We start from the raw sequence: 20133 nt of genomic DNA, 5'->3' as shown, positions 1-20133 counted from the left end.
ATTTGGCGCATATCCAAGTCGGATTTGAGAAGTTTGTGGCGATAAGAATTGGTACCGGTATTAAGAGATCATTTGGGAGTTGTAAGAGGTGTCTAAAAACTCCAAGGAAGCTGAGCTGCGAGCAGTTATAAATGTTATTGAATTGTGTTCTACAAGGGATGATTTTAATGAAAGATCTTTCAGTGGAATCCGACCTAGCTTCCATGGTAAATTGGATGACTAAACCTAGTTCTAGATTTTGAAAATTCCATGATTTATCCATTAAAGCCTCTCGGTTTTCTTCTGTTTTGGGTAATGTTTTCTTCTGTCATACCCTTCAAGAAGCAAATTTCATGGTCGATTCCCTTGCAAAACCAGGGGTGAATAGAATGGAGGAGTTTATGGCCTGGAAAACAGTTACCGATAATAGAAACAAGTTTTCCCATGCTGGATTTATTTTTCGTAGCACTGGGATTTAATTTCTTTTTTTATTTGATTTCCAATTATGAACAATGCCTAAAAAGCAAGTCGGGTTTGAAATAGGCTACCTCGTTTTTTTGTGCTTAAATTAGTGAAAAACATTTTAAATAATCAGTTGATACAGAATTTAGTTAATTTATAATTTTAAAAATGAAAATTTAATATATATATATATATATATTATTGAAAAAAACGAAACAAAAAATATATATACATAATGCTGTTCAAATATATATGACTAGTGATCTTATAGTTGTTTAATATTTTTTTTGTTTTGTTTTGAAGGACAATTAATAAAGTTATTTAATTGTAAAAAATAAAATAACTAACTTATTTCTAATCTATTTAATAATGATTAATGTATCATAAAAAACTATATTATCTTAAAAAATTATTTGATTTTATTACAAAAAAACAGTACACTATCATTGCTATATATATATATATATATATATATATATATATTTTGCTATATTGACTATATATGAACCAGAAAAAATTATTTGATTTTATTACAAAAAAATCATTACACTATCATTGCTATATTCAGGGACGGAGATGGGATTACCTAACAGGGAGGGCCAAAAGTAATATAACAGGTATAAATTTTTACATGTTAATATATAAAAGTAAAATTATATATTAAAAAATTAATATATAAAAGAAAATCAAACATAAAAAAATAAAATTATTAGTTCCAAAAAAAATTTAAATTGAATTAAAACGGGGGTAGGTATTTTTTAAAGAATTTAATTTGACTAGAAATATCATGAAAAATTTATTAGATAAATTTATTAGATATGTGAGAAAAAATTGATAATTTTAATGATTTTGTTAAAAATAAATTAGGAAAAAATCCAAATTTAATCAAAACAAATCTATAAAATATATTCAATTTATTAGAAAAAATGACATTCACTATAATAAAAAATCAAAAAATGGTAAAACTAGTAGAGTTAGAAAAAAATAGCAGAATTATATACATATAAACCTCATGAAATTCTTAACAAACATAAAAAAAATTAAATTTGGATCACTAATTACCTTATTTTAATGAATAATAAATTAATTGACAGCTTTATTTTAATTTTTCTACATTGCTTTGTATTATTATATTTTTTGGTTAGAATTCTAAAAAAAAAAGGATAAAAAAATAGTAATAAATAATTAAATTTAACACGTTATATTTTTATTTAGGTTATATTTTTGTTTTTACAACTTGGATGAAGAGATAATTTTATATTCAAAAATAATTAATTAATGAAATAATAATTTATTATTAGATAACCTATTACTTATTATATTTAAATACTAAATAAAAAATATCTAAAATATTTTATAGGAATATTTTGCAGGCCTGGCCCTGTTTGCCACCCCTTGGTTCCGCCTCTGGCTATATTGACTATATATGAACCATGCCTTTTAGTGTTCCTTACTAGATTTAATACCTGCGCTTCACAGCAGGTAATCTTTGGAGACGTTGATATCTTCAATTGATGTAGAAAAGAGTAGAAATTCATAAGAGTAAAAGTGATATTTGCTTAGATATGACCTCCTCTGGGGTCCGAGTAATTGGATTGAGTGAACTCAAGTCAGTTTTTTATTGTTCGCAATGGAGCTTTAAATTTTCAAGTTTATTTCATAAATCAGTCACGAATTTAAACAACTCCAAAAATAATTTGATTTTTAAGCAACATTTAATAACTTTTAAGGATAAACATGCGCACTATTTAGTTTAAGCTGAATTTATTTATTTATTTTTCATAGTAATTGAGCAGAATTTATATATAAAGCAATATATACCATTAAGTAAATGGTGACCGAATAAAAAAAAAGATTATAAAAAAATAACTAAGAAAAAGAAGAAAAAAACAAAAGATCAAATTGTTGTGCATACTGGATTGAAAGCAAATACAAATAAAACACAAACAAGTAGATTTACATTGTTTTCCAAAACTAGGTACGTCCACAAAAGTAGTAAATTGTATATTATTGGAAGAATGATACAAATACTCAACTTAATCTAATACAATCCCACAAAACTCAATGTTTTACTCTTATACTCGGTGTTTCTCTCAAATCTGTACTTTCTTACTCTCACTAATTTATTATTAGATAACCTATTACTTATTATATTTAAATACTAAATAAAAAATATCTAAAATATTTTATAGGAATATTTTGCAGGCCTGGCCCTGTTTGCCACCCCTTGGTTCCGCCTCTGGCTATATTGACTATATATGAACCATGCCTTTTAGTGTTCCTTACTAGATTTAATACCTGCGCTTCACAGCAGGTAATCTTTGGAGACGTTGATATCTTCAATTGATGTAGAAAAGAGTAGAAATTCATAAGAGTAAAAGTGATATTTGCTTAGATATGACCTCCTCTGGGGTCCGAGTAATTGGATTGAGTGAACTCAAGTCAGTTTTTTATTGTTCGCAATGGAGCTTTAAATTTTCAAGTTTATTTCATAAATCAGTCACGAATTTAAACAACTCCAAAAATAATTTGATTTTTAAGCAACATTTAATAACTTTTAAGGATAAACATGCGCACTATTTAGTTTAAGCTGAATTTATTTATTTATTTTTCATAGTAATTGAGCAGAATTTATATATAAAGCAATATATACCATTAAGTAAATGGTGACCGAATAAAAAAAAAGATTATAAAAAAATAACTAAGAAAAAGAAGAAAAAAACAAAAGATCAAATTGTTGTGCATACTGGATTGAAAGCAAATACAAATAAAACACAAACAAGTAGATTTACATTGTTTTCCAAAACTAGGTACGTCCACAAAAGTAGTAAATTGTATATTATTGGAAGAATGATACAAATACTCAACTTAATCTAATACAATCCCACAAAACTCAATGTTTTACTCTTATACTCGGTGTTTCTCTCAAATCTGTACTTTCTTACTCTCACAGTTGCACCTGCACTCACTACACCCCTTTTCTTTCTATCTATATCATTGTCTCGTCTCTATCTCCATTTATAGAAGAAAATAAGAGCCTTGGCAGTAACCCATGTGCAACCTAATAAATACCAACCAACAACTAACTACTACAACAAAAAAGTCATGGTGGTTGGAAAAAAGTTGACAATTTTTTGCAAACTTCTTGATGGTTCTTTCATCTATTTGCTCTTATATGTGGATGATATATTGATTGATTCTTGAGGAGAGATTTCATCTCTTCATCAATTGCCTCTTTTCATTTTGCACTTTCTACACTCTGTATTACTTCTTTGTAGGTGTAGGGGATTCCATTATCAATCACCGGAAGTGTATAAGCCATCATATTACAATACTGAGCAGGTTCCTTGTTAACTTCTTTTGGTTTACTCATTCCAATAGATTAATCGAGTTTAATGGCCTAGATCAAGAACATTCAACATCCAAATATTTGAACCAATTTTAAAAAATGTTATTTGTTAATGGTTCATTAAGTTGTGGTGTCTCATATCATTTTCATTATAATCTATCAATTAAGTTCCTTACTGACATTCAACAACCAATTGAGTACATGATCAAATGCATGATTGAGTTCAATGACAACTAACTATGTCCTACTATTGAGAGATTAACATCAAAAGGAAAATATAGAATCCTTATGAATTAGAATGTTTTTCCAAAGGAGGTTATGAAAAAGTTCAAGATGAAGAATTGTGTAAAAGTGAATACTTTAGTTGAGTATGGAATACAAATATTAAAGAATAATGAAGGGGAGATGATAAACTCTACAACATCCAAAAGCCTAATTGGGAGTTTGAGGTATTTAACATGCACTCATCTGAATATTTTTTTTTGCAGTGAGACTAATAAGTATGTTTAGAGAGATATTTATTATGACACACTTCAAAACTTTGAAGCAAATTATTTGATATATCAAAGGTATTGCTGATTTTAGCTTATTCTATAGTTATTCTAATAGCTTTAAACTTGTGGGTTATATTAATAGTGATTGAGCTAGAGATATAGATGATAGAAATAACTCTATAAGTTTTGTTTTCTACATAGGAGTTATACCATTCACGTGGAGTTTAAAGAAGCAATCTATAGTCACTTTGTCAACATGTGAAGTTAAATATATAACTATTAACTTTAAAAGTCTGTAAGTCTATTCTTTTTATTCTTTTCTCTATTCTGCTTAATCTACATAATAGAGTACCTTTAGCTTTTATACAGAGAATGATTTTAGTTTTCCTATTCAATATGATCTCTATTATGGAAATAAAGGTTTCCCTTAACATATGGGATTTTCTTTACGTAATAAATTCTAAAAACATGACATCCATGGTAGTGTAGGTATGTTTTGTGGTGGGATCAAGGCAACAATATCTTTTCTTATGTACTCTATACCCTAAAAACAAGCATCAGATTGTATAGGGATCTAACTTAGATCTCTGATTCTTATGGAGGTGTACGAATGCAATGCAACTGAAAATACAAGAAGGGAACAATAACATAGTAGGCAATGGAACATGGTCAGATATAACCTTTAAAGGAGTCTGAAATGTTAGTACCTTAGTAGGCTTACGACTTAGCAAGTGCATGATTATAATGACGACATCAATCCATTAACGATTAGGTACATATGCCCCAATTAATAAAGCACGTGCAGTTTCTAAGATATGTTAATTCTTTCTTTCAGCAAGACCATTTTATTGTGAGGTTTGAGCACATGAGGTCTCACGGAGAAGACCATAATTCTGAAAGTATGCTTGAAACTGCTGATTAATATATTCCTCTCTGTTGTCAAAATAAAGGACCTGAATCTTCATAGAAAATTGAGTCTAAACCATGATATGGAAGGATTTGAACACACTAATTACTTCATCCTTGTGTTTTAGTAAGTACAACCATGTCATTTGAGTGCAATTATAGATAAAAATCACAAACCAACGATGTCTAGAAGCAATAGTAATAGAGGAAGGTCCCCACACATTAGAGTGTATCAATGCAAATGAAATTGTACTTTTATTCATGCTCACAGGATATGAAACCCTATGACTCTTGGCTAGAATGCAAGTATTACACATAAAGTTTGAATACATTCCATTGAAAAATAAATCTGGAAATAAGTGCTTCAAATAACTAATTAAAGAATGTCCTAAGCGATGATGCCATAACCAAATCTATTGTTCTTTCTTGCTAACCGCATGATCCATAAGGTTTGCTATGCCTGAACTAAGGTCATCGATATAGTATAATCCTCCCTCTTAGTACCACACCCAGTTATCTCTTTGGCGAGAATATCCTGAAGAAGACAAAATGTAGAGTATATCACTACCACATAAATGAGATCATTAGTAACTTGGCTTACAGAAATGAGTTTGTGGGAAAGGGATGGAACAAGTAAAGTTTGAGATAATGATAAAGAAAGAGATAGAGTCACAGTTTCGGTCCTTATAATCAGACAAGGAACCCCATTAGCAGTAGTAACATGACTTCGTCTTGGCATAGTAGTATGGGAAAAATCATTGGAGTCAAATTTTATACGATTTATAGCCCTAGAGTTAAGAATCCAGTTGTCATCAACATTGTTAGTGGAGCTGTAGAGAACATTACTGTTGTTACCTGAATTATGTGTGGTTTCTGCATGGATAATGAAGGTTCCCTGGTGGCTATAACAGCTCTCCCTATGCTGCCATTAGGAGTGTCTCATTTCTTCCTTGTCTTGGAGTTCATGCCATCAATCTAGGTATCTATGTAACTTAAAGCGGGTTTCACGGGTATGTTTGGTGTTGCTATAGTGAGTGCACTTCATTCCATTTAATGGAGCTGATATTTTTTCAGATGGATTTGGTTTGTCATTGTTCAGGGAGAGAAAACTTGTCTTTATTGGAGTGTGATAGCGACTTGCCTTAAGTCATTTGTAATTCATAACCATTTTAGGAGCACTCTCAGCCTTTGAAGTCATTACTGTCTGCCTTATTTCTTCCCGTCTGAAGTAGGTATAAGCTTGCTCCACTATAAGGAATGGTTTTAGCTGAAGTACATCGCTCATGGTCTTGTCTAGCCTATCATCCAATCCATTAAGAAAGGTATACACTCGATCTTCCGGTAAGATTAAATTGTATTTCTGAATGTCCATATCACAATCCATCGGGTTAGGATGCCAAAAATCTATTTCACACCATAAGCCTTGAAGGTTATTATAGTACTTTTCAATGGATCCGCCAGCTTGTTTCATCAGAGTCACACGATGATGAAGGTCATAAACCTGAGACGTATTTGTCCCATCAAAATATGTTGTAGCAGCAGAATCTGACACTTGTTTTACAGTTGGGAAGCGAATAAAATTAGCAATTAAGGAAGGGTCTATTAAATTAATCAGCCATCCTTTGATGATGGCATTCTCAGTTTGCCATCTTCTGAATGTTAGGTCGGTTTCTGAAGGCTGAGGAAGGTCTCCTTAATATATCCCAGCTTGTTTTTGCCAAATATATACATCTCTACAACTTGGGACCATAAGGCAAAATTTGAGTCATTCAATTTGATGCCAATTGGAGTGGTCGAAGAATCAACAGGTGGTAGGTGTTGAGAGTTCTGTAATCTAGAAAGAAATTCTATCATCTTGGTCATCGGGCTAGTAAGACTTCGACACTCCTGCACTTGGGAGAAGACATCAATCTTTTAGTCGTGTCACTGCCATTAGGAGTGTCTCATTTCTTCCTTGTCTTGGAGTTCATGCCATCAATCTAGGTATCTATGTAACTTAAAGCGGGTTTCACGGGTATGTTTGGTGTTGCTATAGTGAGTGCACTTCATTCCATTTGATGGAGCTGATATTTTTTCAGATGGATTTGGTCTGTCATTGTTCAGGGAGAGAAAACCTGTCTTTATCGGAGTGTGATAACGACCTGCCTTGAGTCATTTGTAATTCATAACCATTTTAGGAGCACTCTCAGCCTCTAAAGTCATTACTGTCTGCCTTATTTCTTCCCGTCTGAAGTGGGCATAAGCTTGCTCCACTATAAGGAATGGTTTTAGCTGAAGTACATCGCTCATGGTCTTGTCTAGCCGATCATCCAATCCATTAAGAAAGGTACACACTTGATCTTCCGGTAAGATTAAATTGTAATTCTAAATGTCCATATCACAATCCATTGGGTTAGGACGCCAAAAATCTATTTCTCGCCATAAGCTTTGAAGGTTATTATAGTACTTTTCAATGGATCCGCCAGCTTGTTTCATCAGAGTCACACGATGATGGAGGTCATAAACCTGAGACGTATTTGTCCCATCAAAATATGTTGTAGCAGCAAAATCCCACACTTGTTATACAGTTGGGAAGCGAATAAAATTAACAACTAAGGAAGGTTCTATTGAATTAATTAGCCATCCTTTGATGATGGCATTCTCAATTTACCATCTTCTAAATGTTAGGTCGGTTTCTGGAGGCTAAGGAATGTCTCTATTAATATATCCCAGCTTGTTTTTGCCAAAGATATACATCTCTATAGCTTGGAACCACAAGGCAAAATTTGAGTCATTCAATTTAATGCCGATTGGAGTAGTCAAAAAATCAGCAGGTGCTAGGTGTTGGGAGGTTTATGATCTAGAAAGAACTTCTGTCATCTTGGTCGTCAGGCTAGTAAGGATTGATTCGGTTTAGAGGTTTAGGTGTTCCATCAATTTTGTTGATTTTGCCATGGAGTCTAGACTATTTGAGTGTTTTTTCTAGTCATAAGATGGGTTGAACAAAGGTCCTAGGAACCCATCGTTCTAATACCATGTTAACTTTAGAAGTTTGGAAGTCTGTTCTTTTTATTCTTTTCTCTATTTTGCTTAACCTACATAATAGAGTATCTTCAGCTTTTATACAGAGAAGGATTTTAGTTTTCCTATTCAATACAATCTCTATTGCAAAAATAAAGGTTTCCCTTAACATATGAGATTTCCTTTACGTAACAGAGTCCTATTCTTTCTCTAATTTCTTTACTTTGACAGCTCACACCAACAACTACTGTATTATATATTTGTCATTCCATATGACTAAGGAGATATGACTAAGAAGATTATTGAAAGAATTGCGAATGCCAAAAAAGAAGCTTACTAAAATTTATATAGACAACTCACTAGGCATTGCATTAGCAAGGAATCCAATATTTCATGATAAAAGTATGCATATTGGCATAAAATTTCATTATCTAAAAGATTGCATTGCAAGTAAGAAAGTTAAAGTCAAGTATCTAAAGATTCAAGACCAAGTCGTGAATATTTTAACAAACCTACTCAAATATGATGTGTTTTCAAAATAAGAGACATATTGAGAGTTATAAGAAAATCAAGTTTAAAAGAGGATGTTGAAAGTAAACCAGATTTTAGTTTTTATAAAGAATAGAGAAGCCAATTGACTAATTAAATTAAATGAATTCGTCAAATAGTTAAGTCGGCATAATACGTTTCTTATTCAGCTAAGTTTTTCCTATTGTAAATTTAATTCTTTTATAGTCTATGACTTTATACTTATAAACCTATAAATAAGATTGTAATATGATATATTATTAATCAAGAAAGAGAGTGAAATTAAAGAGAGAAGCAGTTCAATAAAGTTAACCTTCCTCTCATTCATATTTTTATTCTTTAGCTTTGTTATTGAGTTTTTGATATTGCATTTGCTGTATTGATTTTATACCACACTTGATTTATTTCCAACATAATATGCCCAAAGAGATAACTTAAATAAAGAAACCTAACCAACATCTCAAAAGGAAAAATGGAAGCCGTTAAAGATCTAATAAACTGAAAAAAGAAAAAGAAAAAAAGCAAAGTCATCAATCTTTCATAAAAATAACAGACCACAAAGACATAGATCAAGAAAGACCAAAGAGAAAAATACTAGGGCAACGCAACAGAAATCATGAGGAAACAAGCAAGAAAAGTCCTTTACGTAACAGAGTCCTATTCTTTCTCTAATTTCTTTACTTTGACAGCTCACACCAACAACTACTGTATTATATATTTGTCATTCCATATGACTAAGGAGATATGACTAAGAAGATTATTGAAAGAATTGCGAATGCCAAAAAAGAAGCTTACTAAAATTTATATAGACAACTCACTAGGCATTGCATTAGCAAGGAATCCAATATTTCATGATAAAAGTATGCATATTGGCATAAAATTTCATTATCTAAAAGATTGCATTGCAAGTAAGAAAGTTAAAGTCAAGTATCTAAAGATTCAAGACCAAGTCGTGAATATTTTAACAAACCTACTCAAATATGATGTGTTTTCAAAATAAGAGACAGTTTTTCAAAATAAAAGATATACTGAGAGTTATAAGAAAATCAAGTTTAAGAGAGAATGTTGAAAGTAAACCAGATTTTAGTTTTTATAAAGAATAGAGAAGCCAATTGACTAATTAAATTAAATGAATTCGTCAAATAGTTAAGTCGGCATAATATGTTTCTTATTCAGATTAGTTTTTTCTATTGTAAATTTAATTTTTTATAGTCTAAGACTTTATACCTATAAACCTGTAAATAAGATTGTAATATGATGTATTATTAATCAAGAAAGAGAGTGAAATTAAAGAGAGAAGCAGTTCAATAAAGTTAACCTTCCTCTCATTCATATTTTTATTCTTTAGTTTTGTTATTGAGTTTTTGATATTGCATTTGCTGTATTGATTTTATACCACACTTGATTTATTTCCAACATAATAAGCTCAAAAGAGATAACTTAAACAAAGAAACCTAACCAACAACTCAAAAGGAAAAATGGAAGCCGTTAAAGATCTAATAAACTGAAAAAAGAAAAAGAAAAAAAAGCAAAGTCATCAATCTTTCATAAAAATAACAGACCACAAAGACATAGATTAAGCAAGATTAAGCAAGACCAAAGAGAAAAATATTGGGGCAACGAAACAGAAATAATGAGGAAGCAAGCAAGAAAATAAAAGAAAAAAAACTGATTAAGGAAAGCCGCAACACACACACACTAATCCGGCAGCCCCTCTCTAACTCGAGCAAGAAAAACTACAGCGACAAATGATGAACACCAATGATAGCATGAAGAAGAAGCAGAGTCATGTACTATCACAACATATAAAATGACAACACACTCATTGACAATAATATTAAAGAGGTCTAATTCTTGGAAAAAACAAAAACCTCGTGGCTAAACCATCATGGAAAATAAATTATCAATACCCTCAGTTAAAGCATCAACTAAACCAGATCACTTTTCCAGTCTAGGACTACTATACACTGCCAAAACTAAAGCACTGCCTTTGTTCCAGAGCCATTGCCAAACATGAACATCTTTCATGTCACTTTGCTACTGTGGGTTGCCATTATCATCTTGAAACACTTTCACCATCAAGGTTCATCACCACCATGGTGGTTTTGTTGGTAGAAATGGTTTCAGGATATGATTTATATTATTCTCTAACACACTTCCTCAAGTAAAAGCTTTTGAACTTAAAACTTGCACAGATCCATATTAACTTATACTTAATTTTTTATCAAATAAATAAGAATGGTGAGATTTGAACTTAAGACCATTTGATCATCAAGACTTTAATTCCATATCAAATAACCATCTCACCTAAAAATTTAAGCTGTTAGATGAGATTTCAGAACATGATTTATATTATTCTCTAACAACCCGTTCATCACCACCATGGTGGTTTTGTCGATGTAGACCCCAACAACTACATCCTTATCACACGTTAATTAATAACTATCATGTATCCCATGGAAAAAATATAGTTTAAAAACCTGACCGGTCCTCGACGTTCCATCCGTGACCTGATGTTAATTGATACAGTCATGAAATAAAAAGAATGGAAAAAAATCAGTTTTGTTTGTAGGTTTGGGCAACAACTCGCTAGAAGTCATGAGAAATTGAAATTGAACAGTAAAAGCTATCACATGTTTCATTGTTTTTAATTAAGAGCACAATTAGCTTCTTCTTTTTTTTAAAAAAAAATGATATAAATGCACTTTTAAGTATTAATCACTTTTCCAGTCTAGGACTACTATACACTGCCAAAAATAACGCACTGCGTTTGTTCTAGAGCCATTTCCAAACGTGAACATCTTTCATGTAACTTCGCTACTGTGTGTTGTCATTATCATCTTGAAACACTTTCATCATCAAGGTTCATCACCACCATGGTGGTTTTGTTGATGGAGAACCATGTCAAATAACCATCTTACTTAAAAATTTATGTTGTTAGGTGAGAGTTTTCAGGATATGATTTATATTATTATCTAATACACTCCCTCAAGTAAAAGCCTTTAGGCTTAAAACTTGCACACACCCACATTACCTTGTGCTTAATTTTTTTATTAAATAAATGGGGATGATAATATTCATATTAAATAAATAGGGATGATGATATTCGAATTCAAGACCATTAGATTATCAAGGCTCTGATTTCATGTCAAATAACCATCTTATCTAAAAACTTAAACTATTAGATAAGGTTCCAAAACATATTATTCTCTAAGAACCCAACAATTACACCCTTATTACACGTTAATTAATCAATATAATGTATCCCATGGAAAAAAAATATAGTTTAAAAACCTGACCGGTCCTCGACGTTCCATCCGTGACCTGATGTTAATTGATACAGTCATGAAATAAAAAGAATGGAAAAAAATCAGTTTTGTTTGTAGGTTTGGGCAACAACTCGCTAGAAGTCATGAGAAATTGAAATTGAACAGTAAAAGCTATCACATGTTTCATTGTTTTTAATTAAGAGCACAATTAGCTTCTTCTTTTTTCTTTTTCCTTTTTTAATTTTAATTTAATTTAATATAACTATATATCCATCCTCTGCTGTCAAGCAACAACGTTATCTAAAATTTATAGCTGAGGTAAGAAGGTAACCAGAAGAGTCTAAACCAAAAGAGTAACAGGAAAAGCAACTTGGGAACCCTTAATTAAAATGCTTTTATTTTCTGCTTTTACTTTTGGGCTGACCCCATTTGCCAGGAAGCTTTCTTCTTTATTAAAAAAAATAAAGAAATAGAAGAGGAATAGCGTTACGCTCCAAGCTTGCTCATCTCCAGTCATTCTTTTGGTTACCTCAGCTATAAATTTTAGATGACGTTGTTGCTTGACAGGACAGGAAGGGATTTGTGCTCATGAGAATCACAAACTGAAACCCTTATATTCCATCTCTCTTTTTAATTTTTAATGATGATTCTTATATACAGAGTAGTTAAAAAGTATCTTAACGTTTTAGAGTGTGCCCAGAGCAAAGTGTTTTATTCTTTCCTGAGAATAACCTTTGATTTCACGATAATAATTAAAGTGCAGTGACCAATTACCATTCAAGTTGGTAGCGCAACAATAAATTAGCTTGTGCAGAGAGCGAGCGGTTTGTGGCACGAGGGACTAGATACACAAAATATTTTGATGTATCTAAGAGATAGTGTGGAATTTGATAAAAATAAATGAATAAATAAATATAATCGTTTGATTACTGGATATGGATCCCGGATTAGTTCCGCCAAACCCTGTATATTTAAAAAAGATAATCATAAATTACCGTTAATGTGCTTTATTCCATGCTAAAAATCAAGAGAGAAAAAGAAGAAGAAAGAACGCACATGGATCATTATGCTGATGAGATCATCCTCGGATCCTAGAACCCTAAATAAAATCATATATAACCAATGGCTCATCATGATTTCTTAAAACTTATTTCTTCTTATCTTGTGTCTACGGTAAACACTTGTGTTCTAGAATTCAGAGCTAAGCACAGGGTCCAAACACGTTTCTGTTTTGCAATTCAGGAGGAAGGCAAGCAACGCAGTTTGTTTTGTCTGATGTTATAAATTCGTCAGCAAAACCCCAATGAGGCAATGAGCTGTGTGAGAACTGAAACAGAAAAACTCTTCCAAATGGAGCTGCTCTGCAACAACAATCTACGAAATGACTTGCTGTCTGCACAGATTTGGATACAGGGAGATAAGCCACAATCACTTTGCAATCTGTTCATGTGTCCTTTCCCATACCTCATGCTAGTAAACAACACCCGCTCGCAATTTTATTGATGGCATGCGATGGGATTTCTCTGTCTATGTAGGCAACAGGAACGCCTCGGACTTTCAAGGCACAAGAGTACAAGTTAAGAATAATTTCTGGACCCATTACACTTCCATCGAGACCAACACCGCAACTAAAAGCAAATCCCAATGTTAAATATGTTGAACATTTAACATTAACCCAGTAAATGAAAGTGCTTTTCTTCTAATTTCACACCATCCTTGAGTCATTTGTAATTCATAACCATTCCAAGAGCACTCTCAGCCTGTCTGCCTTATTTCTTCCCGTTTGAAGTCGACATAAGCCTGCTCCACTATAAGGAATGGTTTTAGCTGAAGTACATCGCTCCTGGTCTTGTCTAGCCGGTCATCCAATCTATTAAAAAGTTAAGAAAGTTTTACACTCGATCTTTCTGCAAAATTAAATTCTTTCTTAATATCCACAGCACAATCCATTGGTTTAGGACACCAAAAATCTATTTCTCACCATAAGCTTTGAAGATTATTATTGTATTTTTCAATGGATCCGCTAGCTTGTTTCATCCGAGTCACACGATGACGGAGGTCATAAACTTAAGACGTATTTGTCCCATCAAAATATGTTGTAGCAGTAGAATCCCACACTTGTTTTATAGTTGGGAATTGAATAAAATTAGCAACTAAGGAAGGGTCCATTGAATTAATCAGCCATCCTTTAACAATGACATTCTCAATTTTCCATCTTCTGAATGTTAGGTTGATTTCTAGAAGCTGAGGAAGGTCTCCATTAATATATCCCAGCTTGTCTTTGCCGAGATATATATCTCTACAACTTGGGACCATAAGACAAAATTTGAGTCATTCAATTTGATGCCGATTGGAGTAATCGAAGAATCAACAGGTGGTAGGTGTTGGGAGGGAGACCAACACCGCAACTAAAAGCAAATCCCAATGTTAAATATGTCGAACATTTAACATTAACCCAGTAAATGAAAGTGCTTTTCTTCTAATTTCACACCATCCTTTAGTCATTTGTAATTCATAACCATTCCAAGAGCACTCTCAGCCTGTCTGCCTTATTTCTTCCCGTTTGAAGTGGGCATAAGCCTGCTCCACTGTAAGGAATGGTTTTAGCTGAAGTACATTGCTCCTGGTCTTATCTAGTCGGTCATCCAATCTATTAAAAAAGTTATACACTCGATCTTCTTGCAAGATTAAATTATATTTTTTAATATCCACAGCACAATCCATTGGTTTAGGACACCAAAAATCTATTTCTCACCACAAGCTTTGAAGTTTATTATAGTATTTTTCAATGGATCCGCCAGCTTGTTTCATCAGAGTCACACGATGATGAAGGTCATAAACCTGAGACGTATTTGTCCCATCAAAATATGTTGTAGCAATAGAATCCCATACTTGTTTTATAGTTGGAAAGCGAATAAAATTAGCAATTAAGGAAGGGTCCATTGAATTAATCAATCATCTTTTGACGATGACATTTTTAGTTTGCCATCTTCTGAATGTTAGGTCGGTTTTTGGAGGCCGAGGAAGGTCTCCATTAATATATCCCAACTTGTCTTTGCCAAAAATATACATCTCTACAACTTGGGACCATAAGGCAAAATTTGAGTCATTCAATTTGATGCCAATTGCAGTAGTCGAAGGTGGTAGGTGTTGAGAGTTCTGTGATCTAGAAAGAACTTCTATCATCTTGGTCATCAGGTTAGTAAGGATTGATTCGATCTGGGGGTTGAGGTGTTCCATCAATTTTGTTGATTTTGCCATGGAATCTAGACTGTTTGAGTGGTTTTTCTGGTCTTAAGATGGGTTGAACAAAGGTCCTAAGAACCCATCATTCTAATACCATGTTAACTTTAGAAGTTTAGAAGTCTATTCTTTTTATTCTTTTCTCTATTCTGCTTAATCTACATAATAGAATATCTTCAGCTTTTCTACGAAGAAAGATTTTAGTTTTTCTATTCAAAACAATCTTTATTACGAAAATAAAGGTTTCCCTTAATATATGAGATTTCCTTTACGTAACAGAGTTCTATTCTTTCTCTAATTTCTCTACTTTGACAGCTCACGCCAGCAAGTACTGTATTATATGATTGTCGTTCCATATGACTAAGAAGATTCTTGAAAGAATTGTGAATGCCAAAAAAAAAACTTACTAAAATTTATACAGACAATTCACTAGGCATTGCATTAGCAAGGAATTCAATATTTCCTGATAGAAGTGAGCATGTTGACATCAAATTTCATTATCTAAAAAATTACATGCAAGTAAGAAAGTTAAAAGTAAAGTATTTGAAGACTCAAGATCAAGTCATCAATATTTTTACAAAGCTAATAATACCTCTCCCTCATTGACAATAATATTAAAGAGGTCTAATTCTTGGAAAACACAGAAACCTCGTGGCTAAACAATCATGCAAACTAAATTATCAATACCCTCAGTTAAAGCATCAACTAAACCAGATCACTTTTCCAGTTGAGGACTACTATACACTGCCAAAAATAAAGCACTGCCTTTGTTCCAGAGCCATTGCCAAACATGAACATCTTTCATGTCACTTTGCTACTGTGGGTTGCCATTATCATCTTGAAACACTTTCACCATCAAGGTTCATCACCACCATGGTGGTTTTGTCGATGTAGACCCCAACAACTACATCCTTATCACACGTTAATTAATAACTATCATGTATCCCATGGAAAAAATATAGTTTAAAAACCTGACCGGTCCTCGACGTTCCATCCGTGACCTGATGTTAATTGATACAGTCATGAAATAAAAAGAATGGAAAAAAATCAGTTTTGTTTGTAGGTTTGGGCAACAACTCGCTAGAAGTCATGAGAAATTGAAATTGAACAGTAAAAGCTATCACATGTTTCATTGTTTTTAATTAAGAGCACAATTAGCTTCTTCTTTTTTCTTTTTCCTTTTTTAATTTTAATTTAATTTAATATAACTATATATCCATCCTCTGCTGTCAAGCAACAACGTTATCTAAAATTTATAGCTGAGGTAAGAAGGTAACCAGAAGAGTCTAAACCAAAAGAGTAACAGGAAAAGCAACTTGGGAACCCTTAATTAAAATGCTTTTATTTTCTGCTTTTACTTTTGGGCTGACCCCATTTGCCAGGAAGCTTTCTTCTTTATTAAAAAAATAAAGAAATAGAAGAGGAATAACGTCACGCTCCAAGCTTGCTCATCTCCAGTCATTCTTTTGGTTACCTCAGCTATAAATTTTAGATGACGTTGTTGCTTGACAGGACAGGAAGGGATTTGTTCTCATGAGAATCACAAACTGAAAGCCTTATATTCCATTTCTCTTTTTAATTTTTAATGATGATTCTTATATACAGAGTAGTTAAAAAGTATCTTAACGTTTTAGAGTGTGCACAGAGCAAAGTGTTTTATTCTTTCCTGAGAATAACCTTTGATTTCACGATAATAATTAAAGTGCAGTGACCAATTACCATTCAAGTTGGTAGCGCAACAATAAATTAGCTTGTGCAGAGAGCGAGCGCTTTGTGGCACGAGGGACTAGATACACAAAATCCCACCTGAACTGCTCTTTGCATTCAGATACATTTTGGCTGTAAATTAAGGTATGTGTTGCATGCGTCTCCCTTTCGTTTCTTCATTTCTCTCCAAGGAACTTAAATTTGAAAGTTGTTTTCTTTCTTATGCAGTATTATATTTGAAAGTCCATTGATGGTAGAAATTAATTGGTCCTGCATGTGCTAGGGAATGTAATATAAAATTATTCTTAAGCGTCATCCACCTAATTTATGAAATAATTCCTGTAAGGTCCCATGAATTGTTTTACATATAATACTTTAAACTAAAGCATGATTTCGATTATGCAGAACAATTCTTAGTCCTTTCTCTCTCAATATATTATCAGAATTGTTTTACATATAATACTTTAAACTACAGCATTATTTCGATTATGCAGAACAATTCTTAGACATTTCTCACTCAAATCAATTCTCAGTCCTTTCTCTCTCACTATATACATATATATATCGATTATGCACGTGATTATTAGCTGGTATTTTGTTTAATTGATTAGTGAATCTTTAAGTAAAGTTCATTTCTGGTGTATGATGAAGGGGAGCAAACATGGATGTGTATAGTTTACCTGGACGTGTTGTCGCATTGTGGAACGACTGGCAGCTTCGCTCAATGATTTTGCTAAGTCTCTGGCTGCAAATTTTCCTCACCATCACTGGCAGTCGACGAAAGTATACAGCCGGAATCTGGCTTGGGACGCTGGTTTGGCTAGCATATACGTCAGCTGACCCGTTGGCAACTCTTTCATTAGGTACAATTACTCGTAATCAAGGGGGATCGAATTGTACCACTAAAAATGAAAGCATCACCCCGGCATTTTGGGCATCGATGCTCCTTGTCCACCTTGGTGGTCCTTACACCTTTACTGCCTATGCAGTAGAGGACAACGAACTGTGGTCGAGGCATGTGCTTCAGCTATTAACGCAACTTTCGATGTCCTTTTATGCATCATTGAGGTCATGGTGGAGCATGGATCCGCTCAGATATTTAGCCATTCCTATCTTTATTGCTGGAATCATGAAATATGGGGAGAGGGTTTTGGTTCTTTGGTTAGCAAGCTCCAACAAGTTTAGAGACTCCGCTAACGAAGAAAGGAAGCTTCTACGAGATCAATTAGATAACAAAATTCCACGCGATGACTTCGATAACATGGATGCAACAAGGTGCGATAAAGTTTTGGGATTTGATCGCATAAGACCGGAGGCAAAATATCTCCATGAAGCTCATTTCTTATTCCGAACTTTGAAGTTACTATATGGAGATTACCTAGTTACATATCCAACTCATATGAGCAGCTATATTATTTTGAAGGGGAAGTGTGCTGCCAAAGCATTCGAGTTGATAGGAGTGGAGTTGGGTTTCATGTTTGATGTCCTTTTCACCAAGGCGATGACTGGGGTTGGCTGGCGGCCTCGCCTCTTTCTCCGCTCCATCAACTTTCTACTCTCTGTCTCTGCACTACTTGCATTCTGGATAATGGCCAGAAACTCCAAAGCCTATTCTGAAATTGATATCACTATATCATACTTGTTGCTAGGAGGAGCTATTGTTCTTGATATTTTCTCAGTCATTTGGATGCTTCTCTCTGATTGGACTATGTTTTGGCTTAGCAAGAAAAGGGAGCCATTGGCGGAGTCTATTTGTCAATTTATTTATTCTTCTCGGTGGCTGTCGTCTCTCATTCATAAAAAAAGGTGGAAAGAATCTATGAACCAACATGCCATACATAAGCATGTTGAGCAAAGTGTACCAATGGGAAATCTTATCAGCAAGGGTCACAACTTTCGGAGATGGAAAGAGGATGTGGATTGTTATTTAAAGGAACTGATCTTCAAACGTCTCTTAAATATGCGTTCAAGATACAGTCGCCAAGATGATCAAAGGATGATATTGACAGAGAGAGGTGATCATGCACTCAGAAATAACGGATGCTCTCAAAAATTTGGTTGGTCTGTGGTTGATATAGACTTTCATGAAAGCTTCCTATTATGGCACATTGCCACTTGGTTTTGTCACGTAGGCCATACTGAATCTCCTCTTGTTAAAGTAAGCAGATCTTTAGCTAGTTACATGTTGTATCTTCGGAGTGATATGCCGTTTATGCTACCTAAAGAGATGGGTGAAGCAAAGTACATGTCAACCAGCGTAGAAGCCACTTTTCAAGTTGAAGAGGGAAAAACCGAAGGGTCAGTGCTATCTGATGGTCGCAACCTCGCCAGTGCATTGGACTTGCTGGAGACAGAGGATGGTTGGTCAGATGAAACAAAATGGGAAATGATATCTCAAGTGTGGGTGGAGATGCTAACTTTTGCTGCGATTCATTGTGGATGGAAAGAGCACGCAAAAGCACTTAGTCAAGGAGGAGAGCTACTTACTTTTGTGGCCGTTCTTATGTCTCATCTTGGCATAAATGAGCAGTGTATCTACAAGTAATTAATTACCTGGTACTTTAGCATATGTCATTATTCCTTCTTCTTTTATTTCATTTGTTTATTTTGATAATAAGATTTTTACAGGGTCAGCTACCTCTCTTCTCAATAAATATGGTGGTCCCATCATCACATGATGCGGGACCACACACAATAATTAACATGAGCTTTTATCCTTATCAGTTAGTTCAAAGATATCCTTTCTCTTAAGATGAAATCCATGTTCATATATTATTTATATGATAACACTTTAGTTCAAAGATATCCTTTCTCTTAAGACAAATTGAAAAAACAGAAGAAGATCGTTAAAATCGTCAATAAGCTCGAAGTTTTCCTAAACGTACTCATGAACTTTTATTTCTTGTAGCATTAGATGGAGCTTTTCTCCTTGATTTAGGGTTAAGAGATAAAGGGATAAAGTTTTACAAGCTTGTTGATTTCCTGTACACATTTTACATGAATTATTTTCTTGAGAGGATAGGAAGTGATTTGTGCTCATGATAAAGATTTAGCTTGTGACATTCGAAAGCAATTTATTCCAGTGGTCCTTTTATTTTGTAGTAATGATCGTGATGAGAGCAGGTGTACGTAATATCCTTTCATATTGATGATAAGAAGTAAAGTATTTGTACAAATTCATATTTGCAGCATCTTT

General features: G+C 33.3%; 1 protein-coding gene across 2 annotated transcripts; it reads left to right on the top strand.

The window, feature by feature from the left end:
- The first annotated feature begins 12695 nt into the window (after positions 1-12695).
- On the top strand, positions 12696-19518 carry LOC105113947 (uncharacterized). 2 transcript variants are annotated; one of them, XM_011010319.1, is made up of 3 exons: positions 12696-12832; positions 17021-17081; positions 17589-19518. In XM_011010319.1, the coding sequence occupies exon 3, from the start codon at positions 17599-17601 to the stop codon at positions 19480-19482; it is 1884 nt and encodes a 627-aa protein (XP_011008621.1). In that variant the 5' UTR covers positions 12696-12832; positions 17021-17081; positions 17589-17598; the 3' UTR covers positions 19483-19518. The 2 variants fall into 2 exon arrangements, with proteins under 2 accessions (XP_011008621.1, XP_011008620.1); XM_011010318.1 differs by lacking the exon at positions 12696-12832 and having other exon boundaries at positions 16880-17081.
- The last annotated feature ends 615 nt before the right edge of the window (positions 19519-20133 follow it).

This window comes from Populus euphratica, unplaced genomic scaffold (assembly GCF_000495115.2).
Source record: "Populus euphratica unplaced genomic scaffold, PopEup_1.0 scaffold478.1, whole genome shotgun sequence".
Taxonomy (NCBI): domain Eukaryota; kingdom Viridiplantae; phylum Streptophyta; class Magnoliopsida; order Malpighiales; family Salicaceae; genus Populus; species Populus euphratica.
The sequence above is the reverse complement of the archived record's forward strand: the minus strand, read 5'-3'. Positions and strand labels throughout refer to the sequence as shown.